The following is a 26,566-nucleotide window of genomic DNA, read 5'->3' as shown; positions in this document are numbered from 1 at the left end:
GCTTCAGTCGTGTCTGACTCTGTGCGACCCCATAGATGGCAGCCCACCAGGCTCCCCCATCCCTGGGATTTTCAAGGCAAGAACACTGGAGTGGGTTGCCATTTCCTTCTCCAATGCATGAAAGTGAAAAGTGAAAGTGAAGGCGCTCAGTCGTGTCCGACTCTTAGTGACCCCATGGACTGCAGCCTAGGTCACTTGCAGGTGCCCTCATTTATTCTGCACAGTGACTCTGCACCCATCACTGTAACAAACCACCCCAAAATGTAGCAGCTTCACATACCTACTATTTCATATTTCTTGTGACTCTCAGAGCAGTTATTCAGCTCTTATCCTGGCTCGGCTGACCTTGGCCGACCTCCCTCAGGCATCTGCAGTGAGCTGGTAGGTCAGCTGTTGTTTGGGCCAGTGGGAGCAATGGAGCTCAGAGGCTACCATCGTCCAGCAGTTGAGCTCGGGTTCCTGTGGCTTCAGCAAGGGTTCAAGAGAATGGATAGAAATTCCAAGGCCTCTTGAGATGAGAGAACAGGCATGGTATCTCTTCTGCAGCATTTAGTGGGCCAAAGCAAGTCATCTGGGAGATCTTCTTCACGCTTCACCGTACTCTGAGCATCCAGTAGGGTGGAGCTAGAGCAAGGTTTGCAAACCTGGGGTGGAGAGCGAGAATCCAGTGTTTCTAGAGAATCGCCTACTCCCTTGAGAGAACTTCCATTCTAACAGAGGGAGGAGGAAAGGATTCCATCTTTCTTGTGAGAAAGAAAACCACTATAGGGTTGTACCTCCTGTTCTGGGTTGATTCTCACGGATGTTCAGCCCAAACAGTGCTGGGGAGGGCAGGAACCCCCTACCCCGACTCCCTGCCGTGTGCAGGAGCTGCAGTAGGCATCATCACTGGCACCATCTCAGGGACACTCATGCTGACCCAGCAGAGGTGCGACGACCCTCTTCACTTTACAGAGGCAGAAATGTAGCAGGAAGGTTGTGATGTGCTTCAAGTCACAAAGCTAATGAGTGGCAGGTCTGGGACCAGACCCACTGCCTCCCCGCGCCCCGCCGTCTGTCTTGTGGCAGTTACCATCCTAACTCGTAATTAAGGACAGAGCTTGATCCTGACATCAGTGAACTGGCAATCCTGTCAAGAAATAAATGTCCTTCCCACCCCCACGAAAGTAGTTCACAATGAAGGATGGTGTTGGTGGCTTAGCTCATGAGTGTGGTTCATGTGGGAGGGAGTTTTGGTGAGCAGACCTTTCACCTGGACAATGGGAGGAGATGGTTCCCCAGAGGAAACTTGGGGCCAGGGAGTCATCAGAAACCTGGATGGATATAGGTGGCAGGAAACAGAGTCTTCTCCAGCCTCTTTACACAACTTACCAAAGTAGAAAGTGGGCTCAGGCAAGTAACTTGGATTGAGTCTCCCAACTGGCAGTAGCTCATGGATCTTAATCCTTCAGCCTTGCTCAGGCTGATGGAGGAAGAGATCTCTCCACCCCAGTCCTGATGCCCCAGTGTTCTGTGGCCATCTTAAGTGTCTGCTTTGAACTCTGAGACATGACCAAGGGCTCTAGAAGTGACCAGGACAAAAGGCCGTTGGTTGGAGATTATAGCGTGGGATGATGACCCCCCCACACATACAGTGGAGTAAACAGAATTTCTGGTTAGGAAAACCTCTTCTCAGTAACCCTTGAGAGACCTCAGCCCCTTGGACAACAACACTGGGATCTTTTGTCGTCTCCAAGTTCATGTGACTTTCCCTTTCCCTTTAGAGCTGCTTGGTCGTAAGATTTAAAGCCAGAATTCTTTTACCACATGTCATTCTCCATCAGAGTTTCATCTGCTGAGGAGCTGCAGAGCTGGTGCTCACGACACAGGGCCTCCCTCTTCCATGGCTCCTTATCTAGAAGGTTCTAGCTGAAGGGGCTGCCTGTTGTCTCCAAACACAGAGGAGGGCAGTGGATTGAGCCTCAGATGGAGGAGGGAGAAGGGTCTCAAATTCAGAAGATGAGAAGCAAGCTCTCTTCCCAAACAAGCAGGAAGTCTGAGCTGTGAGTTGAGACTGTTGGCACTGGGGAGGGGTCTGGGGGTGCTTCCACACGCCTTCATGAGGTCACTGGAACAGGGCAGGAAATCTGAACCTTGTGCCAAAGAAAACTGTCTTTGCTCTTTATAAAAAGCCCGTTGAGCTTTGCTCACAAGGATTGGGACTCTCAGATGGGCACGCTGGCTTCCAGTAAGGGGTCTCGCAGTCATTTCTGAAGGCCTGGGGCCACTCCACTTGCGGTCACACTGCTGTTTCTGTTCTGGGCTAAGGATGGGCCTTGGATCCTGGAGCCGATGAGACAACATCTGACCTTTTTATTTCTGGTTGGGAAACCCCACACAGACCAGAGTCTGTTTCATGGCTTAAACTGCTGCCTGTGAAACGCTTCACTCCTCGGCAGGAACTCTGCATGGGGTCACAGGCTTTGTGCAGCCTGCTCAGCGCCAGCTGTGCCCAGGGCAGGGTGGCCACCATCCAGACAGTCACAGGGACACAGCCTGGGGCAGAGGAAATGGAGGGGCAGTGGGGCTGAGCTGACCTGGGTTTGAATCCCACTTCAGCTGCCTACTGGCTACACACATTTTGACAAGTTAGCTCAACTTCTCAACGCTTCATTTTCCTCCTCTGTAAAGTGGAGAGTATGAGACCTACTTTCAGTGTCAGGATTAAATAAGATGGTACTTCAAAGGCCAGTTCTGGAAAAGGCAACCTGTAAATGCTTGTCCATTCCCTCCTCCCATTTTAGTTCCTCTTTAGTGTTTCCTCACCATAGCATCAGTAGGAAGTTCATTTTCTAGCCCCATTTTGCAGGATGGAAGTTGGGGGCAACCTGGAGAAAGGTGACATCTGGGTGACACAGTGACAATTGGTGACTGTGAAGGGTTCCCATCCACCAGTGGCAGGGGCCCTGCAGCCCTCACAGCATCCCCAGAGGGGACCATTCAGGGGTCCCCTGACTCAGCAGACCAAGTGCCACCCTCACTTGTTATATTGTCCTCCGCGGTAGGTCCTACCCGGGCCCCATGTTTCTGAAGATCTGCATCAGTGCTCTCCCAGTGTAGTCCCCTGACATCAGCATCCATGTCATCTGGGACTTGATTAGAAAAGCACATTCATGGGCCCTTCCCCAGACCTGCTGAATCAGAAACTCTGGGGGTGAATCCCCGTAAAGTGCTTCTAAACGTACCTGCAGGTGTCTCTGATGCCTGACAGACTCTGAGACCTAGTCAAGTTATGGCAAAGCAAAGGAAACGCTGTCAACATGCACCCTCGGGCTTCTTTGCAGACTGGCTTCTGTGAGGCAGTACAGGTTCTGCTTAGACTGCCAACATGAGTTCTAGCTCTACCGTGTGGCTGCTGTGTGACCTTGGACAAGTTACTTCACCCGCCTGGGCCTCCGAATCCCAATCTGCAAAATGGATGAAATAATACTTACCTTGTAGGGTGGCTTAGAAACGTAAATCAGGTCATCGTCACAAAGTGCTCGAAGCAATGTCTGCCATGTGGTCCAAGTCCAATACATGTTAGCTCTGTCTACTTAGTTTTCAAGCAGCCCAGCCAGGCTGAGGGTCTTAGTCTGAAGGTGGTTTAAGGCCTAAAGGTTTGCCAGCAGCTGTAGGTGGCTGAGCAAAGAAAACACTTGAAAAGTCCCTCTCTGGAGCCTAATAGCATCAACAACCACTGTGGTGGCAGCCAACATAGTATCTCATTCAATCCTTAAGGTGAGATTATGAGGTAAGGAATTGCTATCTGTATTTTTGTGGGCAGGGGGTTGCAGGATAACTTAAGGCACCACTTGGTAGGTGGCAGAACTAAGAGTTGAACCGAATGGTTTGGAAAAAAAAAAAAATCATGATCACAAGTAGAGATGCTTCCAGGGCCCCCATTCCTTCCCCTGGGAAGCTCTGTAAAGAAGAAAGCAGCTTTCACTCACCATTCAGGGCCCCTGCCTGCAGCCTGGCATGAACAGCAAGGGAGGCATCCTTCCCAGATGGACCACGAGAAAACGCTGAGGAGCAATAATTAAATGAATCCGTGTTTAAGAGGCACTTAAGTGAATTAAAATCAATATGTGAGTCATGGGAGTCTGCACAGCCATCTTCACTGGCATCCTTAATATTTGGTGGCTGAAATTCTTTGTTTTAAAAGATCCTGGGTTACTTGGAACTGGCAGTCCCAGGGAAACACTGCCCTGCGTCGTGCATTAGAGAGGGTGAGAGGTTTCCAAGACGCGGGAGGCCGTTTGCTCAAAGCCTAAATGCTCCACTGACGCCAGGTTGGCGAGCCCCTACCTGAGGCCCCAACCAAAGAGGGGAGCTGGATGTTTCTGTGATGGTCTCATCCTACTATCTCAGTCTCGGTTTCCTAGAATGAAATCCTGAGACGAGACATCATTTTAAAGTAATTTACTAGCATATGTTCCCAGAAGAACCCACGGAGGGAATGGGGAAGGAAGCCAAGCAAAGGTATGATATCAGGTCCTCTGCTGCTGCTGCTAAGTCACTTCAGTCGTGTCCGACTCTGTGTGACCCCACAGATGGAGGCCCACCAGGCTCCCCCGTCCCTGGGATTCTCCAGGCAAGAACACTGGAGTGGGTTGCCATTTCCTTCTCCAATGTGTGAAAGTGAAAAGTGAAGTCGCTTAGTCATGTCCGACCCTTAGCGACCCCACGGACTGCAGCCTACCAGGCTCCTCCATCCATGGGATTTTCTAGGCAAGAGTACTGGAGTGGCTTGCCATTGCCTTCTCCTATCAGGTCCTCAGGGGTGAGACAAAAGGTGGAGAACTTGGGCACTCTCCACAGTAGAGGTCATACCTCAGAGGGTGCAGGGACAAGGGAGCTTGGTTGAGGGTCCCTGGAAAGGGATGTGAATTCCCATGCCCTCCCCTCTCTCCGGGGTTCACAGGCAAAGAAGAGTCCTGTGGGGTAGAGACACAGAAAATGCTGCTCCATTATTTACTTCTTCAGGCTCAGAGCCCCGGAAGCAAGAAATAAACCAGTCCGTTCTTCTTCCCGCTCACAAACAAGCCCACTTCAGACACAATCCTAAATTTAGTTCATTCCAACAAGTTCAGAACACACGTACCAGGGCTCAGTCAGTCTTATGAGCCTGCAGCCCATTATTTTATAAAAAATAACCTGGAAAAGTCGTGAATTTGTCATAAACAACTCTAGTGAGTCTGAATTTAAAACCTTACCATTAAAATAACCAAAAGCAACTCCTTCTCTTTGCAAGTCATTTTAAACAGCTAACTAACTAATTGAAAATGTTCAGACCAAATACAGAGAAAACCAAGTATCACCCTAGAAAACAGAGACTGTCTGTCTGTTTTGTTCTTGACAATATGAAGAGGACACTTGACTTTAACATTTATTTAAATTGCCAACATCCATTGGATCATCGAAAAAGCAAGAGAGTTCCAGAAAAACATCTACTTCTGCTTTATTGACTACGCCAAAGCCTTTGACTGAATGGATCACAAGTAGAAAATTCTTTAAAAAATGGGAATACCAGACCACCTTACCTTCCTCCTCAGAAATCTGTATGCAGATCAAGAAGCAACAGTTAGAACTGAACATGGAACAACAGACTGGTTCCAAATAGGAAAAGGAGTATGTCAAGGTTGTATATTGTCACCCTGCTTATTTAACTTATATGCAGAGTACATCATGAGAAACGGTGGGCTGGATGAAGCATAAACTGGAATCAAGATTGCCGGGAGAAATATCAATAACTTCAGATATGCAGATGACACCGCCCTTATGGCAGAAAATGAAGAAGAACTAAAGAGTCTCTTGATGAAAGTGAAAGAGGAGAGTGAAAAGTTGGCTTAAAACTCAACATTTAGAAAACTAAGATATGGTATCTGGTCCCATCACTTCATGGCAAATAGATGGGGAAACAATGGAAACAGTGACAGACTTTATTTTGGGGGGCTTCAAAATCACCGCAGATGATGACTGCAGCCATGAAATAAAATGATGCTTGCTCCTGGAAAGAAAAGTTATAACCAACCTAGACAACATATTAAAAAGCAGAGACATTACTTTGCTGACAAAAGTTCATCTAGTCAAAGCTATGATTTTTCCAGTAGTCATACATGGATGTGAGAGTTGGACAATAAAGAAAGCTGAGCGCTGAAGAATTGATGCTTTTGAACTGTGGTGTTGAAGACTCTTGAGAGTCCCTTGGACTACAAGGAGATCCAACCAGTCCATTCTAAAGGAAATCAGTCCTGAATATTCATTGGAAGGACTGATGCTGAAGCTGAAACTCCAATACTCTGGCCACCTGATGCAAAGAACCAACTCATTGGAAAAGACCCTGATGCTGGGAAGGATTGAAGGCAGGAGAAGGGGATGACAGAGGATGAGGTGGTTGGATGGCATCACCGACTTGATGGACGTGAGTTTGAGCAAGCTCCAGGAGCTGGTGATAGACAGGGAAGCCTGGAGTGCTGCAGTCCATGGGGTTGCAAAGAGTCAGACACTACTGAGTGACTGAACTGAACTGATGTTAGTGGGGCCTTCTTAATTTAGTGCTGGTAATTGTTGTAGTTGTGTATTGACCTTGGAGGTTCTTGGCGTCAGGCTTTTTTTTTTTTTTTAATGTACACAGTCTGAGTGAGTGAGTGATAGGCACTCAGTCGTGTCCAACTCTTTGCTACCCCATGGATCGTATCCCTCCAGGTTCCTCTATCCATGGAATTCTCTCAGCAGGAATACTGGAGAGGGTTACCATTCCCTTCTCCAGGGGACCTTCCTGACCCAGGGATCGAACCCAGGTCTCCTACACTGTAGGCAGATTCTTTACCACCTGAGCCACTAGGGAAGCCCACACAGCATGAATACATAAGATGCAGACTGCGCTCCTGACCCTGCCCTTTTCTCGTAGGCATTCCCTAAAGCTCGAACTCTCAACTGGTATGTGTTTCTTAGTTAGATCAGCTGCCAAGACAGTTATTCTGTGTCTGGTATTTTAAAGTAAAGCTTGTTTAGGACAGGGATATGCATGTGAACCTCCATGCCTGACACTTGAGGTTAGTCTAAGAGTATCTGTTGAATAAATTAATAACAGAACACAGATCCTGTACCCACTGCAAGGACCTGTTCTCAGGCTTTTAGTATGCTAGACAACAGTTCTCGGTTTTCTATGTATATTAATAGTATCACGTCATCTGTATATAATGGCAATTTTATGTCTTCTAATTTGAATATCTATTATTTCTTTTTCTTATCTGATTGCTGTGGCTAAGACTTCCAATACTATGTTGAAGAGACATGGTGAGAGTGGGCATCCTTGTCTTGTTCCATTTTTTAACAGAAAGGCTTTCTGTGTTTCACTGTTGAGTATTATATTGATTATGAGTTTGTCGTAAATAGTTTTTGTTATGATGTGTCCCCTCTATATCCACTTTCATAAGAGTTTTTATCATAAATGGATGTTGAATTTTATCAAATTTTTTCTGCGTCTATTGAGATGATCATGTGGATTTTGCCTCTTCTTTGATTGATATGGTGTATCCTATTGATTTGCCTATAATGAGTCATTCTTCTGACCCTTGGATGAATCCAACTTGATCATGGTGTATGAGCTTTTTTAAGGTTGTTGGATTCAGTTTGCTAACATTTTGTTAAGAGTTTTGCATCTATATTCGTCAAGAGTATTGGCCTATAATTTTCTTATTTTGGTTGTGTCTTTGTCTGGCTTTCATATTGTTGATGGTGGTTTCATAGGATTTAGGCAACAGTTCTGAACAAGAGGACCCTCAGCTAGCTTTTGCTATTTTACGAATGGTATTTTGGGCTATTATAATAACTTTTGACCTGTACCTGTGTGTTCACATGATGAACTGAATTTTCCTATGAAGTCAACATTGATGAGACTTCTGGGAGATAACTCTGTTGGGTTTTGGATTTCATAATTTAAAGAGCTTGTGGGAAAAAAAGAACGTGTATGTGCATAAAACTGAGTCACTTTGCTGTACAGAAGAGACTGGAAAAACATTGTAAATTAACTGAACTTCAATTTTTTAAAAAATAAAGAACTTGTAGATGTTTTTAGTTAAATGGAAAGGAAAGGTAGGTATTTCCATGGCAGTCCAGTGGTTCAGTCCCTGGTCAGGAAACTAAGAGTCCCCCATTCTGTGCGGTGTGTCAAATATTAAAAACAGTTTTTTAAAGGACAGCTAAGTCACTAGTAGTAATAATGAAAGTATATAATAATACATAATAATAATGAAATAAGACTAATGGCAGTGCAGTTGGAGGAAGTGAAGATGCTCTTATTGAGAGAGACTGATTTTAGCCGTGAGTGCAGTTATTCCTCAAACAGCTTGGTCCTTCTCCCCACCTCCCAGGCTGGGAGATCCCCTGAAGACAGCAAGGACTATATTATGAAGGCATGTGACCCAATGCGGGACATGGAGACTGCTTGATAAATAATTATTAAGTGGGGGCATGAACAAAGGAATGTAAGACGTAACAGAAAACATACGTGCCTCATGCATAAGAATTATTCTACAGAAGCTGTTTCCCATTTAAGACAAAATAAGAAACACTTGTTGAGTGGATGGATGGGCTTCCTCCAGGGCAGAAGGGGGCGGGCACCCGTGTGGGAGCGGCCTCTGCCTGTGTAGATAGAGTCCGTCTTCTCTGAGTCAGTGCTCTGGGTGCATGGTGGGCAGGGCTCCAGTCTGAGGACTAGTAGACGGGGGGACTATAATAAAAGATACTCTGACCTAACCAGGGAAAGCACTTTTCCCCCGTCTAACTGGGTCTCCATCTCTTAACCTCCAAAATGGCAGTGACTGTGCCAGCCCTCGAGGGCCGGTATTCCAAACGCTGGTATAGAATGTTTGCCTGAGAATCAAAATCCAGATTTCCTGACCTGACTTATGCTCTATAAAGAGTCCCACTCTGGAGGTGGGCCCTGCAATCTGCATCTTCAACAAGGATTTTAATGTCATTTCTGAGGGTTCTTAGCTTGGGTGCAATTTGGAACTTCCCAGGGAGCTTTCAGCAAACGCTGGCCCATGCTATGTTCTGTGATTCAGTGGGTCCACAGCTGGGCTTCCAAGGGGGCTTTTGTTTTTGTTTTACAAAGTTTTCCACACAATCATCACAGTCTGTCTAGCACCGTTGTACGAATTGCAGAGAAGTGCCCCCTCTGGTGGTCCACAGCCTCTTGCCAGGATGCAGAACTTGGGGAAAGCAGCGTGGGCTGGATTTCAGCCCCGCAGCCCTCAGGCGGGTCTCCTGTGCAGTAAATAGCCTGCACCGCGGCTCTGCTGTGCACGGTGTCTGTGGCTCTCAGGTGGCTCCACTGCACACCCAGTGATGAAGCAGTGACAGGTGCAGGCTATTGATAACCTTGGAAGGCTTCTGCACAGAAATGAAGCAGTGTGTTAACATCCACATGGGACAGCTTGTAAACCAGACTGGGGACAGCTGAAAACAGGGCATCCACAAAGAAGCTGTTTTACACTGGCCTATACTTTGGTCACCACATGCCACAAGTTGACTCACTGGAAAAGACTCTGATGCTGGGAGGGATTGGGGGCGGGAGGAAACAGGGATGACAGAGAATGAGATGGCTGGATGTCATCACCAACTCGATGGCCATGAGTTTGAGTGAACTCCTAGAGTTGGTGTTGGACAGGGAGGCCTGGCGTGCTGTGATTCATGGGATCGCAAAGAGTCGGACACGACTGAGCGACTGAACTGAATTGAACTGAACTGAGATAGGAAGAGGTTGGAACTGATCTGCCATGGCAGCAAGGAAACAGAAAGGAGGGCGGAATCACCCAGTCCTTGAAGGAGAGTCCTGAGATGTGTCCAGAGGTGGCAAAGAGCATCTGCCAACCAGAGGGGAGAGATTAGTTAGCAGCTGCTCCCTTGAACAGGACTGCATGTGCCCACAACATGCCACAGGGGTGCTGCACCGGGGGAGGATCCTCTTAGGCCTGGCCTCTTCTGTGGCCAAGGGGAGTTCAGTATCCCTGGAACAGCTCTTAACCAAGGAGAGGCAGGTGTTGGCAGAGACATGCCCAGCTTTTTCACCCATCAGGGGTGCATGTCCCCACTCCTTCAGGGAGCACTTGAGGTCACCTTGCAACCTACTTAAACCCCAGCCCTTGCTCCAGAATCTGCTTTGGGGGGGACCCAGATAAAGGACATGTCAATAGGTGGGTCTCCAGCTCCAGAAAAGTGTTTCCTTGCTCAGACGGGAGCCCTCAAATGGCAGCAGCTGGGTCCATCTTTCTCTGGCAGGTCGAGAGCCCAGGAAGGCAGGTTACATGGGCTGACATTATGTTCTCTGAGTGGGTGGCTCCGTGATGTAGAGCAGGGCTTCTCAAATGGTCACATGCACAGAGGTTACCTGGAGATCTCCTTAATATGTAGTCTCTAACTCAGCAGGTCTGGCTGGGACCTGAGAAACTTCATTTCTAACAAGCTCCCATGTAATGCTGATGCTGCTGGTCCAAGGACCACACTTTGAGTAGCAAGGCCCTTGGCAGCAAGGTCCTTCTCAAATGAGCTCTGAGCCCACAAGAGTGTCAGTGCACTGGTAGGTGGGGTGGAACTCTCCACTGTAAGGGTATCCCCAATACCAGGATTCCTGGCCGGGCTTTCAGTAAGTACCCACCAAACATTTGACTCCTACAAAACCTTTTCACCCAAACACCACTCATAAATTGTTTTTATGCCATGATGTTAAACCCTTCCCCATCATTTCAGGAGAGGTTGCCACCTTATAGAGTTTTCAACCAGCCTGTGGGGCAAAGGAAAAGATTGATAGAAAATCAGAATAATTTGATTCATGAGATGGAATTGAACTTTGAATTCTTAGTATGTTTATCAAGAATTTGTAGGCTCTGGGAAATGCTTTTTTAAAGAAATCTAGGAATAGAAACACATTTTTGAAACTCTTAAGAAAGTTACTTGTCTCTACTTAACAGGAAGAAAAACTTCCTGGATGAAAATCACATACTTTGATTACTTCTTAAACCTTAGAGAACACATATTTCTGGTCTGTTCACTTTGGGCTTTTCAGTTAGAGCTATTAGATTTATTTATTTGTTTGTTTAGATTCTTGTTTGTTTTCCTGTTATCCCCAAAAGGGAAAGTCATCAGCATTTGGGAAAGTGTTCTGGTTTGTCTTTATGTCGGAAAATAAAAAGATTTGCTCTAACCAGAGTTAGGGTAATGCACAGGAGGGGCATGTTACAGGCATAAGACAGTTTATTCAAGTCATTTCTAATTTGTATTGTTTTTTAATGAAAGAATATTTTTACTTGTTTTAAAGTGTCCTGAGGGCCAAGAGGACTGTTTGGGAGGAGCCTCCTCTGTCTCCACTTTGATCAGAAAATCGCTCCTCCTGGGACAGCTGACTTCCCACCGCCTGTGATGGGGATGGGATTTATTCAAAGTGCACGCTCCAAATTCAATACTCCTTAGCTTCCCAGGGACATTTGGCTTTAACAGTTATGTGGTTCATCTGTCTCAAACATTTGTTTTGACTTTAGCTCCTTCTTGTTTGACTTTTTTTAAGCTTGGAAAGAACAAACCCAGGATAGCCTAGGCCGTCGCTTCTAAACAGGGGTTTAGACAAAATTTTTAAAAGGGACTTGCTTTGTAGTAGTTGCCTTGGCCCGTTCCTCCAAAACCCCCACGTGTGTGGGTAATCACCTCTGTTCTGTCAGACTGTTAGTTGCCAAACCGCATCCAGCAGGAGGCCTATAACCACTGCCCTAGCCTTGCCAGGCCATCAGCCATGACTGGCATATGTCCTGGCTTCCTGTGTGCTTCAGGTTCCTTAAAGGCCACGCTTGCCTCATTGGGTTTGTGCTCCCCACCTGCTCAGGCTTAGTTTCTGTGGGTTCTTCAGGGGAAGGAGAAGAGGGACCTTGTCTGTGCCTTGCTTGGTATCCCCCACCTCGGGTCCCCTCCGGCCCATTCTTACATTGGCAGCTAGGAAAGCCTGGGCAAGTGCTGTAACTCCTCTGTGTTCCAGTTTCCTCCTTGTAAAATGGGCATAAGTGGAGCTGCCTGGCATGTAACGAGCTAGTTCTGAGGTGGGGCTGTCTGTGGACTCCATCTTCACGACCATCAGCACTGGCAGGTCAGCACCAGTCCTATAGCCTATAGTCCACAGTGAAGTCGCTCAGTCGTGTCCAGCTCTCTGCAACCCAGTGGACTGTAGCCCACCAGGCTCCTCTGTCCATGGGATTTCCCAGGCAAGAATACTGGAGTGGGTTCCATTTCCTTCGCCAGACAATCTTCCTGATCCAGGGATCAAACCCAGGTCTCCTGCATTGCAGGCAGACGCTTTACCGTCTGAGCCCCAAGTCCTATAAGGCCGGTGCTAAGGCTTCACTTTACAGGTGAGAAAGTAGAGGCTTGTAGAAAGACTAGCTCATTTGCCTGATAACACACAGCTGTTACATATCTGAGCCAGTCATCAAAATTGGGACACTGATGCCAAAGCCTGTGCATTTTCTATGCTACAAGTCCATGTGCTTTACTGCATGGGAGGAATTCCATGGGCCCTGTCCCAGAGGATTTCCCTCAGGGAATAGCACTGTTTTTTCTGGTGAGGCTCAGGCTGACTCATCCTTGAGTTGAGCCAATAGAGTATTTCCTGGGAATAAACTCTTTCTATTAACTTACTGGGCCAGGTTATTGAGAACACCTTCTCACCTTTGAATTCTCAGTTAGAGAATTTGGGATCAAGTGCTTTCCGAAGTCACCTGAATTCTCTATTAACTGAGTTAACACAGAGCTTACCAGTTCACAGGGGTCACACCTCGTGTGTCTGGAAGAAAGGAACGAGGTCTCAGAAGAACACCTAACGTTGATCATAGAACATGAAGGGTCATCTCAGCTTGACAATCCCACGAGAAAGTGGCAAATGGGAAGTTAAACTTCACACCCGCCCTGGCACCCAGCATAAGCCCTGACCAGTTTTGCGGATTTGCTATTCCCACAGGACACTGTGTTGGTGGTCGGAGAAAATGAGGCTTCAGAATAAAGTCAAATGCTGTATGATTGGGAGGAAGGAGCCTGAAGGCCAAGGAGGCTCACTAACTTCATGATTTGATTCTTCCTGCCAACCACACCGCACATTACAATCAGGGCTGGAGCCTGGCTCCACTGGCCAAGCTCCCGGGGGCCAGGACGGCCGAGGTATGTCTGGAAAAGAGAGGGTTTTTGCCAAGGCAAGCATCTCCCATGCCAGGCAGACCAGCAAATAAGCTACCTCTTGCAGCCCCTTCATCTGAGTCCCTGAGGAGCCAAGGCCTGTTCAAGTATTAAGTGCAAACTCAGGAACTACTGAGTGCCCCGTCCTGAACATAAAGAAGCAAACGTTCACAAACTGAGTATGTGTTTATCTCGTGTTCTAAAAAAATAGTAATTGATGTTTTTCTGACCCTGAGAGTAATGGGTCTTATTTAAAAAAGAAAAATTTAAACTGAATCAATCTCCAGGGAGAAACCTTGATAGCATTTTATGGGATTGTGTGTCCCTGCAAGCCAACGAAAAGTGGGGACTAGGAAAAAGGCTAGTTTTGTGAATCTTCCTAAAATAGGGCCCAAAACTTGATAGTAAAAATTTTTCTTTAGGTTTTGATTGAGATTTTACTTGAAAGATAAAACTAAAGATTGTGAAAATAAGTTTATGTTATTCTACACTTAACAGCTCTTGTAACAGGGTAATTACAGTGGTCAAAGATTTCTTAGACCCAAGGCAAAGGCTTATTGGCTTTATTAGCATGTTTAAAATGGAAGTGCATTAATTTCTGAAACAGAAGAAGTAACTGAGTGCCGGGTAGGCAGCTTTTGTTTTTGTTGTAAAATATTTATGCATTTGGTGGTGCCACGTCTTAGTTGCGGCATGTGGGATCTAGTTTTCTGACCAGGAGTTGAACCCAGGCCCCCTGCATTGGGAGCGTGGGGTCTTTTAGCCACTAGACCACCAGGGGAGTCCCTTGATAGGCAGCTTTTTGGATGTGACCTTTCCTGTTATATCATAAGGTATCATTCTTTACTTCCTATTTTGCCATTTTTTTTGTTGTTTGTTTTTTTGAGAGCAATCACAAAAAGGTTGTTTTTATGGTGGTATATTTTCCCCAAAGGTTTCTCTTGATCTTTAATTTTAAATCCTTATCTTTTGAAACATCTTAAAGGGTTATCATCATGGATAATTTTGACTTCTTTAACTGTTAAGTAACTCCATCAGATCCAGATATATCAGAGACTTTAAGTGGTTTGAGCAGTTTCTGTGCATCACTTCAGTTGATTTCATGAAAGCCTGCAGCTTTGCAACGAGGGTTCAGTGGATTTCAGTGCATTTGAACTGAGTAATCAGATTCTACACTGTCCGGCAGTCAGGGACAAAGGGTAGACAGTTCCCTGGTCCACATTCCTCATTAGCTGAGAGCTCTTCATCATAAGTCTTGCAATAGTGCTGAAGGTGACATTCTCAAATGTGAGCAAGGGTTGGGGCATGAAACAAGTCAGAGCCAAGGAGAAGTGTGGTCCCTAGAATCTCTTCATGTACCTCCTGGTGGTTGCCAAGTGCCTGACAGAGGTAATAAGCATTCTCTCCCCAACTAGATCACTATTCCTGATGCTGTCTGAAACCAGGCTTAGTTTAGCCATATCACCCCAAATACATTTTTTAAATTTCCCTGAGACTTCTTGTGCCTACAGGGTACCTGCCTGACTACAGGGAGGGGGCTGGGGGGTCTGGTACCTGGCTCCATAATGACCCTGTTTTTTCCGGTCATGGCCCAGGCTGGATCTAAAACCAGAGCACAGGAGGTGACGATGGGCTTTAAAGTGAAGTGCTCCCCTAATCGGAGAAGGCAATGGCAAGCCACTCCAGTACTCTTGCCTAGAAAATCGCATGGACAGGGGAGCCTGGTAGGCTGCAGTCCATGGGGTCGCTACTAGTCGGACACGACTGAGCGACTTCACTTTCACTTTTCACTTTTACACATTGGAGAAGGAAATGGCAACCCACTCCAGTGTTCTTGCCTGGAGAATCCCAGGGACGGCGGAGCCTGGTGGGCTGCCGTCTATGGGGTCGCACAGAGTTGGACACGACTGAAGCGACTTAGCAGCAGCAGCAGCAGCAGCTCCCCTAATGGGGGCAGCTATATAATAACCTGCAGTTAGAAAGTCTTCCTTTGGTTGGTATGAATTTGAACAACATTCATTAGCATGTGAGGGTTCCCCTTCTGTTGCCTCTCTCCACCTGGGAACAGATGCCCAGCACTTTCCAGAAGCTCTCGGTACCAGCAACCTCATCTGTAAGGAGTATTGTCTGAGGTCAGGTTCGCTGAAGCAGAACCTGAGATGGGGATTCCTGTGCATTAGTACAGAAATGCTCTTGGGAGAAGAGGAATAAGGGAGCAGCCTAGGGCAGAGGACACAGGCAAACAGGGATATGCTTTCAGCCTGTTCCAGTGGGGGCTCTGGAATATGAGTCTCACAGCATAACTGGTCTCACCTTGAGGCAGAGGGGTGGCCTTCTGCACCCATGTCAATCATAGGCTGCAGAGGAAGGATGTTATAACCTCTCAGGCAAAGCAGTTCCCATTCTAGCAGGGACTGGAAGCCATTTAGTAAAGGGGTTCTGGGTGCAGCACCTGCACCATCTACATGCAGAAGCCCATGCTCTGAGGGTGGGGTGGCGGGGAGAGGAGGCTCTTTCCCTAATTGCTGCAGTGGAGAGTGGAGAATAGAATTAAAACCTTTCAGTCAAGAGGACTTATATAGCCACGGGAGGGCTGGGCTGGTGCTGGCAGGCACAGACGGGTGATCCATCACATTCCTTGCTGTGACACCATCCAAGAGTGTTTGAGTCATGACCATATGCTGAGCACTCTCATTCCTACAGAAGTCTTTGGGTTTTGCTTTTTTTGCTTATTCTCCACCTCAATATCCAACTGGAATTTTCATTTCTGTTAAACTGAGTAGGGTGGAAGAGAGACTTGGAATAAGTCAATAAATGTTGGACTGTTATTTTCTTGCATTTTTGGAATTAACAAAAATAAGATAGTTCATCAACTCTCAGATAATCAGAAGCAGTCTTAGATCAAAGCAAAGTAAATGGAGGGCTCCTCTGTTCCAGAGTAATTCAAGCCTGTATCCTCAGTGCTGATCATGGGAGTCATGCTTGGGGTCCATTCCAAATCCTGTTCCATGTCCATATTATATATGCCAACTTCTCATCCATTAGTGTTGGGGAATAGCTGAGGAAAGGTGTTCCTGATAGTGGAGACAACTTAGACAAAAGGTGTGAAAGTGACACCAGGAAAAGGGTGTTTGTAGAACAGTGATGTGTGTACTCAGAAAGGTAGGGGCCAACTGGATGCCAGAGTTAAGATTTTGAGCTTTATTCTGTTCACAATAGAGAAAGTGATTTTAAGAAGAGTCCTTAAGCAGCCTGTAGAATGGACCAGAGAACGGAGAACTCATAGCAATGGCTCTCAAATCATTGTGGAGCAGAACGCTTACTGTATCACCTAACCTTGTATTGAAAGTGCTTATCTCAGGCCCACAATCTCAGAGTCTACTCAGAGGCCACTCAGTTATCTACTCAGACCACTGGGTGTGGCCCACGAATCTGTATTTTTAAAGAATGCTCCCAAAACAGTTCTAATGCAGGAGGGCCGAAGCCCACTGCATGAGAGATGCTGACTAAGGACATGGAGAACCATCAGAAAACTTTAAAATCACTGAGGTCAGTTATCCCCATTGGATATCTAGACCAGATACTGAAAGGTAAGCTGCAGTTTCCTTTTACGTTTATATATCTCCTATCTTTTGCTTCCTTTTATTCTGGGTTGTTTTGTTGCTATTTTATAAATAAAAGTTTTATTGATATTTAGAAAATGGACAAAAGTATATAAATCATTAAGCGAATTTTCATAATGAACAAACCCCAGCACCTCAGGAGCTCCCTTCCACTTACTACCTCCCAATTACTATCTTGGCTTCTAACCTCACAGATGAGTTACATATTTTTTTCATTTCCACTTTTTTGTTTGATAATCTTCATAATACATTAGTATAATCATATGCTGTGTGACCTATAACTAAGTAGGTATTTTATAATAAGTGCTCACATTTTTTTTCCTCATTGGACATACAGTGAAAATTTTTATTTCACCCATCTGCCTGGAAATCTTGGTCTGAGCTGAAAGGTGCAGTTCTTGGAAATGGGAGGAGGAAGCATGGGTGGCATTTCAGAGCAAGAATCCACACAGGTTGGTTCCTTTTGGTGCCATTTGTTGGCTGTGCTCATTCCCTGTGGAAACTCAGGGCTTTCAAAGGGGAAGGAGACAGGTTTTAGAGTCAGCCCAGAATGACTTTGGGGAAGTCACATAATCTCATTGAACTCCAGTACCCCAGTTTCTAGACATTCAGCCAGTGCTAGTTTTGTCCTGTGCCTTCTCCTTTTCCAAAATCTGCAAACATTCTGTCTCCCCTCAGAAGTCTTGATCTGGCCTCAGTGACTCAGAGAGGCCCTAAGGGTCATGAAGAGCCTCCTGCTTTCCTTTGACCTTGGTTGTAAACCATGTGTCCAGATTCCAGATGGAAAGATGGCAGCTCTCCACTGAGCCTCTCCTGGTTTCCTCATGCCCCTGTCTGTAGAGTCCAGCCCAGGCTGGCTACTCTCGGAATTCCCTCCTTGCCCTTGCACCCACCCCCAACTCTGGCAAGGCTTGCTGGGGAGACAGCTCAGCCCTCACTGATTCAGACTGTGAAAAGAATCCCTGTGTTTTCCCTGGTGTGCTTTTCTTAGCATTTGTCTTTGCTCAGCTAAGATCTTAAGAAGCAGGATTAGGGTGTGGGCATAGGAGAAAGGGGTCAGAAAGGTGACTTGGATGCCTTTTAATCCAAACCTAAGGAGACATCCAGCTCACAAATGGCCTGGCCTGTTTCACTGGGAGAACATCAGGGTTCAGAACCAAAGGGTTGGTTAAGAATGAAGAGGGGTTTTACCCTCAGTACTTGTCTTCCCAGGGAGCCTCTGGCAAAAGAGTGGGAGGTGTGCAGTCAGAGGAGGACCAGGGACTGGGCCTGGCAGGGGCTCCTCATCCCAGTACCACCAACGGTGACCGGTGTCTGCTGCTGCTGCTGCTGCTAAGTCGCTTCAGTCGTGTCCAACTCTGTGCGACCCCATAGACGGCAGCCCACCGGGCTCCACCGTCCCTGGGATTCTCCAGGCAAGAACATTGGAGTAGGTTGCCATTTCCTTCTCCAATGCATGAAAGTGAAAAGTGAAAGTGAAGTCACTCAGTTGTGTCCGACTAGTAGCGACCCCATGGACTGCAGCCCACCAGGCTCCTCTGTCCATGCGATTTTCTAGGCAAGAGTACTGGAGAGGCTTGTCATTGCCTTCTCTGGACCGTTGTCTGAGAGCTTTCCAAAAGAAGAACCGTGTCTGCTGAAGTCTGGATTGGCCTCCCTGGGGCTCCTTCCACACACCTGTCTTGGTGCATCCAACCCATCTGTTGATGCTTTTTGTCTTTCAGGAGGAAATGGGCATTTCCTGTGAACTGCTAGAATTGGACTTCCTCAAATGCAGTGTGGGATTTCCTTTCATGAGGTCAAAGTCAAAGGTAAGGGGCAGGGACTGGACACTTACTTGGCAGCAGCGTCCAGCCCATCCCATCAGCCACTGACTCTGCCAACTGCCTCCCTGAGGTTTCCTCCACACCCCGCCTCCCACAGCAACCGGGGTGGCCAGCCAAGTCCTGCCTGGGCACAGCCAGCCCCATCGATGACCATCTCTAAGTCTACTCCAGGCTAGCCGTGGATATGTGGTCTTTCCCCTTGGTCTACATGATGTACCTCAAGGGTGAGACACACACAATGGCCTTTGTACTTTGTCAAGCACCATCTGGTTGGCCTAACCTATTTTTTCTGGGACATCGCATGCCACTTTGAGTCCCTGAGACTACTTAGGAGAAGATGTGGTCCTGGCTAGTGATCTATAGTACGGGCTGCCACTCCTCTGGGCACCCACAATTTTTTTTGAAGAGACTCTTAAAATTCTTGAAACATACATAGTCATTTATTCAGAAGAATTCAAGAAATTACTGTCACTTTGGAATTTATAAGCAGCCAAATTTTCTTAAGCTCAAACAGTAATATGGTTTAGCTGATTTGGAGATTCATGGAGCATTCTAGTATGTGGCATCATTCTAAAAAGATGCAAACATGTAGAAGATGTGATTTTTGGAGGCAAAACTAGACCCTAAAAGACCAGGCAGATCTATCTTGTAAAATGGAGGCTGTTTTCCCTGCTATGATTTGAAGGAAATTTTAGGTTCCTTTGTCTACCTTTTTCCTCCACTTAAAAAATAAAGTTCAATCCTTTTCTCCTGCTTATATCACGAAATTGGGTCATTTTAATCTCTAAGGCTTTTTGTTCCCAGTGTATACTAGCTGTTTTACAAACCAGTTGTTAGAACATTCTTGTAGGACGATTTGCTCATTTCTTAGCAAATCTCTTGAACCCCTCAGTCGCGTTGAATGCACCCACTCCAGTCTACAGTGTCTGTTATCTCTCTGGTTCCTCAGCCCTCTTCTGGCTCTGATCCTCATTCTGTTCACATTCATCCCAGGAGAAGGGAAACCGCAAGAGGTGGCTTACAAAAAACTGGCAGAATTCGGGTCAAATCCCATGAGATCCCAGGTAGGGTTAAGATGTAGGAGAAGGACACTGAGCCCTAGGCATCATTGTCTATAGTAAAATATATGCCCCCCGCCACACACACACATACACAAATTTAATTGAAATCTTTTGAGCAACAGAAAATAGACTTAATTGAAACACTTTAAAAGTAGCCATCTTGTTGTAAAATTCAGCCTCCATCCCAAACCTAAGATGCATCTTGCTAGTTTTAAAGATACTTTGAAAGGATATCGCAGATGCTTCCCTGGTGGCTCAGTGGTAAGGAATCTGCCTGCCAATGCAAGAGACACAGGATATGTGGATTTAATCCCTGGGTTGGGAAGATTCCCTGGAGAAGAAAATGGCAACCCACTCCAGTATTCTTTCCTGGAGAATTCCATGGACAAAAGAGCCTGGTGGGCCATAGTCTGTGGGGTCTCAAAAGAATTGGACACAACTTAGCCACTAAACAATAACAATATCATAGATGGATCCAGGATTGATCACTTCCCATGAAAAAACAAAAGGTGAATAAATGAATACAATAAAAATAAAGCAGTCTTGACTTCTGGGACCTAAATTTCATTACAATTCATTAGCTCTCAAAATAGTCATTGAGCCAACAGTAGAATGGATGTTAAATGTTGGATTTTTTTTTCCAACTTGGTAATGTCACTACCTTCCTCCCACATACAGAAGTGAACACCTGTAGCAAGGCTGAACCTAGAGGCAGGAGGTCTGGGGGTGAGCCCTTGGAGAAAGCCCAAGAAGCAACCCAGCAGGGATGGGGCTCCTTCTATCCACAGCTTGGCTGGTCCTTCCCTGTCCCTTAAGCCTGTGAGTTGTCTGACTTCCGACCATCTGCTAAGCCTCATGACCACATTATATGCTTACTTTGCTGGCCATATATTTCAGTCTCTCACGACCAGCCTGCCTAGTTCCTGACTTTCTGTTCTCCCAGGCTGCTGGCTCTCATTTTGGCCTTGTGCCCAAATCTTTTGCTTTTCACCTCACTTTGATCTTTAGAGCGTTTAATTCAGATCTCCCGCTGGCTGAGATAAGATCCCTGACTTTCCCATCATTTGTGTTTTCCAGCTCTGTTTCCTCTTATGTCTCCATCCCCACCCTCACTGTAAGCTGACAGGTCTCACCACAGCAGAAAGTCTGGAAAGGGAAGTCCAGTGTCCACTCTTGTTGATGGCCCAACATTCATTACTTTCAGGTCACGGTCAGTTCAGTAGAGTCTAGTGTTGCAAATTTAGACCATTGCCTAGAATTCTTCATAAAGGAACCCAAATCCTTAGATATTAAATAAGTCAGAGACTCCCAAAACCTGATGGAATTTAAGGATCATTTTGTCCACCTTCTTCTTTATATTGAAATGCAGAGATCAAGTATCTGGCCAAGATCACACAGTCAATTTGTGGTGGAGCCTGGCTCTATAAGCCCTACCCAAGCGGTCCTCCCCCATTCCCACACCTGCCCGATGTGTAAACAGTGAAAACCATTTGCTTGAGAAGGTGTTCCCCAAATCAAACGATGGTCACTGCTGGCCGCACCTGAGATGCTTTTAGGTGATGCATGGACACAGCACTAAACAGCATTGACTGACAGTGAGAAAGCTACTACCTTCTCAGCGCTCTTTCAGTCCTAACCTTTTGTAGGTAGAAGTCTCCAGTAGCGCTACAGTGTCTCTACCACTTGTTTATCTCCCTTTTATCAAAACAGAGCAGACCTTAGGCTCAGAGCCTTCGGCAGGCAACAGAATTCAACATCGCTTTGTTTCCATTATTTCTTTTTATGATGACCTCCTCTTTATGGCAAGTGATCCCAAATTCCCATCTGTGATAGTGATATAAATTCTTCTCTTTAAAATAGTCTTTAAATAGAAAGAGTGAGGCAATAAAAATACAAAGTACTTATCACAGGTGATATGATAAGCAGATGTGGTAAAAGTTGGGATGATGGTGTGTGAGAGAAATTTAGGAAGTCCTGGTTTAAGAGTTCAAGCGTATTGCTTCCTAATGAGAACCTCAGTTGCTGAAAAGGATAGCATGCCTCTCGCCAGAGTGGGCTCTGGGCTGGTTTTTATTGCTAAAGTTGTATCTCTGGCCTGACCATCAGAAAGAGATGCAAAAACCATAAAGCTTGTCGTGCAAATGAGCATCCAGAGGTCATAAACTGCAGAAGACTGTAGCATTTAAGTTTGGAATGCTGGCTAGCGCCAAATGTCACTTTCTTTTCCCATAGTATGAATTCAGCGTGATCTTTGATACAAGCCACCTGTCTGGGGAAGAGGAAGTTCTTAGCTTCATTGTTACTGCTCAGAGGTAAGAGGGATTTAAATTTTTTTTCTAAGATGAGAGATTTATGGGACCAAGAAAGGTCATGCCCTGGTCATGCTTTGATGATGACGCCCAAACAGACTCTGAGGAGAAAGGAACAGCTCAGTGATAAAGCCCCAAATCACTGCATGGAATTGGGTCTCTTAGGGATGGTGCTTGTCTCCTTCTGCTTGTGCAGACACCAGGTCAGACAGAGCTGGGAAAAACTGGAGATCATCCAGTCAGAGGTAACGATTTTACAGCTGAGGAGAGAGACTGGCCCGGAGAGGTCAGGATTCCAGCCCAAGCTCATGTGTTTGGAACCATGCACAGATGTCCTCTGTGGGTCCGCTGTGGTCAGTCACTCTTCGTTGTATGTGGTCAGTGTGCTCTAGCATCCCTGGATGCAGGGACAGGGCACCTGCAGCCTGAGGTCCTGGCCAAGCCTGTTGGTGAAGGTCCCCAAAAGATGGTCCTCAAGAGAGAGCTTGTCCTAGGGACCAAGTGGACAGATAGTCAGGGAAGGGGACTAGGCAGTAGTGATGTCTTCCCTCAGGACTGCGCTCCTGCCTCTCTCTCACACACACCAGTGTGGCCAATTGTGCCTGGGAGGGACTTTAGGCTAATAAACTGCCCACACAAGCCAGAATCCATACTTGCCTTGAAGTACCTACTGTATGAGTAGGGCTTGACTGGGATGGAGGGAGAGGTATTCAGGTGGGTGAATAGGGAGACACAAGCTTTGATTGTATAGATTGGATAGGCAACCTTTTTACTTGAATTTTAATTTGGAAATGATTTTAAACTTAACATAAATGTTGTGAAGAAAGTACAAGGAATTCCCATACACCCTCTCTACAGATTCACTCAAGCTTGACACTGCCTCTTTTATTTTGTTATTCTCTTTCTGTGTATGATTTTTTTCCCCTCAGTTATCTGAAAGTAAGTTGCAGACATCATGCCTCTTTACCCGTGAGTACTTTCACGTGTATTTCCTAAGAATGAGGCCATTCTCTTAAATAACCCTGGTATAGTTATTAAATTCAGGAAATATAACTCTGATGCAATGCTGTTATCTAATCTCTAGCCCATGTTCTAATTATCCCAAGAATGACTGTGTAGCCTTTATTATACTGGTCCAGAGTCAGGCATTCAATTATCATGTTTTTTCTGTAGTTGGCTTAATCTTCAAGCCAAAATGTCATGCCAGGAGGCCTAGGTCCATCCCAGAGGTGGTCTGGAGATCTGAACCAAACAGAAGGGCATGATCAGGCAAAATGCACAGAAAAGAAAGGTGGTGAGATAACAAAATCAGGAATCTTGTGACTAAGGGAGGCTGGGAAAATGGAAGGCCAGACACTGGTGAGCAGACCACAAAACCAGAGGTTACAAGTCAATCAGGCCAAGGCAATCACGTGGCCACAGGTTAGCAGGCAGCCGGGCCTGGAGGCCCACAGGATCTGGGGTGCAGAGCGAGGCAATGGGCTGAGCTTTGTGAAATTCAGGCCCCTCCCCCAACCACATGGTCATCTCTGAAATGAAGGTGCTCAGCCCAGGCCTTCCTCCGAGGACAGCACCCTCGAGCACTGAGAAGGAGCTCCTGGTCCCACATTCTGACTTAAGAGAGAAGGCCATCTCCTAGACTCTGTACCTGAGCCCCATCATACAGGATAACAGGCACCACCTCAGCTGGGCATCTGACCCCCGGACGCCGTGCCTGGTTAATAAGCAAGGAGTCCAGCTCTGGACCACTCCTCTCAACCCTGTGCATGTCCAGCAAGTTTAAAGCACCAAGTGGGAGCTGGGAAGGAAGCAGGGATGAGTGAGAGTCTTCCATCTCAAACCACATCAAGACGGGGTTGGTCCAGAGATGGAGGCAGATGCAGAACAGCCCAGGGCAGGCACCACCCCTCACTCATTCTGCAAAACCTTTGAGCTCTTACTACAACTAGCCACTGTGTCAGACAAGGGGAGATACAGCAGGCACCAAAGCTGGTAAAATCCCCGCTCTTGGGGAGCAGTGTGCTGGCTGCAGGGGTTGGATCATGAACAAATGAACATAAATTTCAGAGGGAGACGGCAGCATTATGATTCATCCATCAAGTACGGTGCACTCGTTGGCAAGCATGAAGCAACTTCATTTTCATCCCTACTCTCTTTAAGCCCACTTGGCAAGGGTTGTTCATTTCTGGTTCTCGGAGACAGTCTAGGACCATCCCGTGTGTTCACAGCTCACTCTTGGTTAATAGCCCTATAGTCACTTCAAGCCTCAAAATAACTCATTAATCCATAATCAAAGTGTCTTGTCCCATGGAGTAATCAAAACTTGATTGCAACTTAAGGCTTCCTCCCCTCCACCAAGGCAGGGCTGGAGGAGGGTAGCATTTCTGTGGGTTGTCTAACTTTCCTCCAGGGGTGCTTCTACTGGCCCTCCTCCTTTTCCTGAGAGCCCTCCAGGCTCACAGCTGGGGTTGTGAGAGGTCAAAGGGGAACAGGAAAGGTTTTACTAAACAGGCAGTGCTGTGAGCAGTCAATCTGGGTGTCTTGAGTTGACTCCTCTCCTTTGGAGACCCTCCCTTTGTCCACCCCCCACCTGGGGATGCTCACCAGTGCTTCCCCCCTCATTTCATCCTCCAATCTCAGCCTCTAGGCAGCTGGAGACGCCTTCAGCTCCTGTTGCCAAGACTGTACCCAGGGCCAGGGCCAAAGGTGACCTCACACTGACTCTCACCCCTGACAGTCTCTAGAAAGGCAGGCGATCCTTGTGGGGTCAGGAGGGGAGAGCCAACAGCCCCTTCCCCTTATGTTTCTGGGGCCTGTGTCTGACTGTCCTAAAGAGGGTCCCTAAAACTTAACTTAAAAGGCAGTCACCCTCCCCTGACTATGGACTGTTTTCTCCAAAATCTGTCTCCAAGAATCCGCCTTTCCCAACTTTGTTACATCCGTGCTGTTACAGCTTGGATTTTTGCCACGAGACGTAGTAAATCCTGGGTTAGTGCTTTCCTCTGAATTTTGGCATCTATTGTAACTCAGCCAAAACTTGAACTTTAACACCCTGTCATACTTACCCCAGCATGAGTGGTTCTTGAATTTTCACTAAAACATCAATTACCCAAAAATTAGACTAAGATTCTTCCCGAGTGCTGAATCTTTCAGCGTCACCCACAGTTCTATCTTGCCTCTTTCTATTAATGCCTTTGCCGCTAAAGCCTGAAGCCTCTGTGCATTTGGGAGGCTTAGGTCAGGCCCCAACAAATATAGTATAAGCCAACAGTGGACAGCAGAGGCACTGGTAGGGCTTTGTTTTATTTTTTCCGCTGGAGGCCTTGCTAGTCTCAATGTTATTTAAAATAGAATTAAGGTTAATTTTCCCTTTGGAACAACTGTGAAGTATACATTTTCAGAGCCCCTCAATCTACTGCCCCTCTAGCATATTTTTGCTTTTAATGCCACTTTCCCAATTTGGGGGGGGGCATTTTCTTTAATATTTTAGAGAATGTTCTTTCTTCTAAAAATGAGACCACAGCACATCACAGTGGTTTTTTGACCCTCTTTCCCGTGTTTTGCCGTACCCAGCATTCACGCCAGAGGTGATGACTTTCTGGCCTTCAGTTCAGCACTAGTGAGACTTACTGAACAAACGCTAATGAAAGTCTATATATTGAAATAGGCTATGCAGAGCAGATGGAAATGAGAACCAGAGTGGATGTTAAAATGTAGCCCAGCGATCACCCACATCCTGCACAACTTTCCAGTGCAGTTTGTCAGGGAAGTTCTGCCACAGGAGTAATACAGCACTTCTAATTATAATTGGCTGGGCTTGCAAGCTTTGAAATTAGGCAAGACATGATTATTTTTTATTCACACTGTTTTCATGATCACATCATTCATGGTTGTGATCTAACAAGAGATACATGCAAAGCATAGAGAAGGTAGACTTTGTTCCCATTGCTAGAATCCAGAAGGGCTTCACTGGGGTGGTGGCCTTTGAACAGAGGAGTCTGTTTTCAGGCTGAAGAAGCCCAAGTGATGATATGCATGGCAAGCCTGCTCTGTCACACCCGTGGCGGGTGGGCGTTGGAGTGTGGTGGAGATTCCTGACCATCTTAGAGGAAGGGCGGAGAATATACATGGGCAGCAAAAGGAAGGTGGGGCTGAAAGAGGAAACTGGGCTGGGCCACAGAGGGTGCAGGAAGCCTCAACTGCTTTCCCAGGCAGTGGGGAGAAAATGATAGTTTTGGAGGAAGGGAGTGATACAGTGCAACAGCTTGCCCAGAGTGAGAGAGTACAAGATGGATTTAATAAAGGGGAGCACATGCCTATTCAAACCCGAAAATTGTCATTTTCCTGCTGTTTCTGGGATCCACAGAAAACTCTCCATCAATGTGCTGTCTGGGTCTCTCAACAGCTCAGGCAGCTGATATTCCTGAGAAGGAACATTTAGGCAGGAAATATGACATGAAAGAGACTTTCCTTGTCAAAAAGAGGAAACTCCACCTACCTCCTAG

At 46.4% G+C, this 26,566-nt stretch overlaps 1 protein-coding gene across 1 annotated transcript in view; it reads left to right on the top strand.

The window, feature by feature from the left end:
• The window catches only part of ITGA9 (integrin subunit alpha 9), a 383,781-nt gene that overhangs the window by 275,685 nt on the left and 81,530 nt on the right, over positions 1-26,566 (top strand). Inside the window, exons 19-20 of the mRNA XM_055414653.2 lie at positions 18,590-18,676; positions 21,985-22,064. Of these exons, the coding sequence (XP_055270628.2) occupies positions 18,590-18,676; positions 21,985-22,064 (167 nt within the window). The remainder of the gene's footprint in view (positions 1-18,589; positions 18,677-21,984; positions 22,065-26,566) is intronic.

Source organism: Moschus berezovskii, chromosome 24 (genome assembly GCF_049115385.1).
Source record: "Moschus berezovskii isolate FMDL1 chromosome 24, NW_MosBer_1.0, whole genome shotgun sequence".
Lineage (NCBI taxonomy): Eukaryota > Metazoa > Chordata > Mammalia > Artiodactyla > Moschidae > Moschus > Moschus berezovskii.
This window is presented reverse-complemented; position numbering and strand designations above follow the sequence as displayed.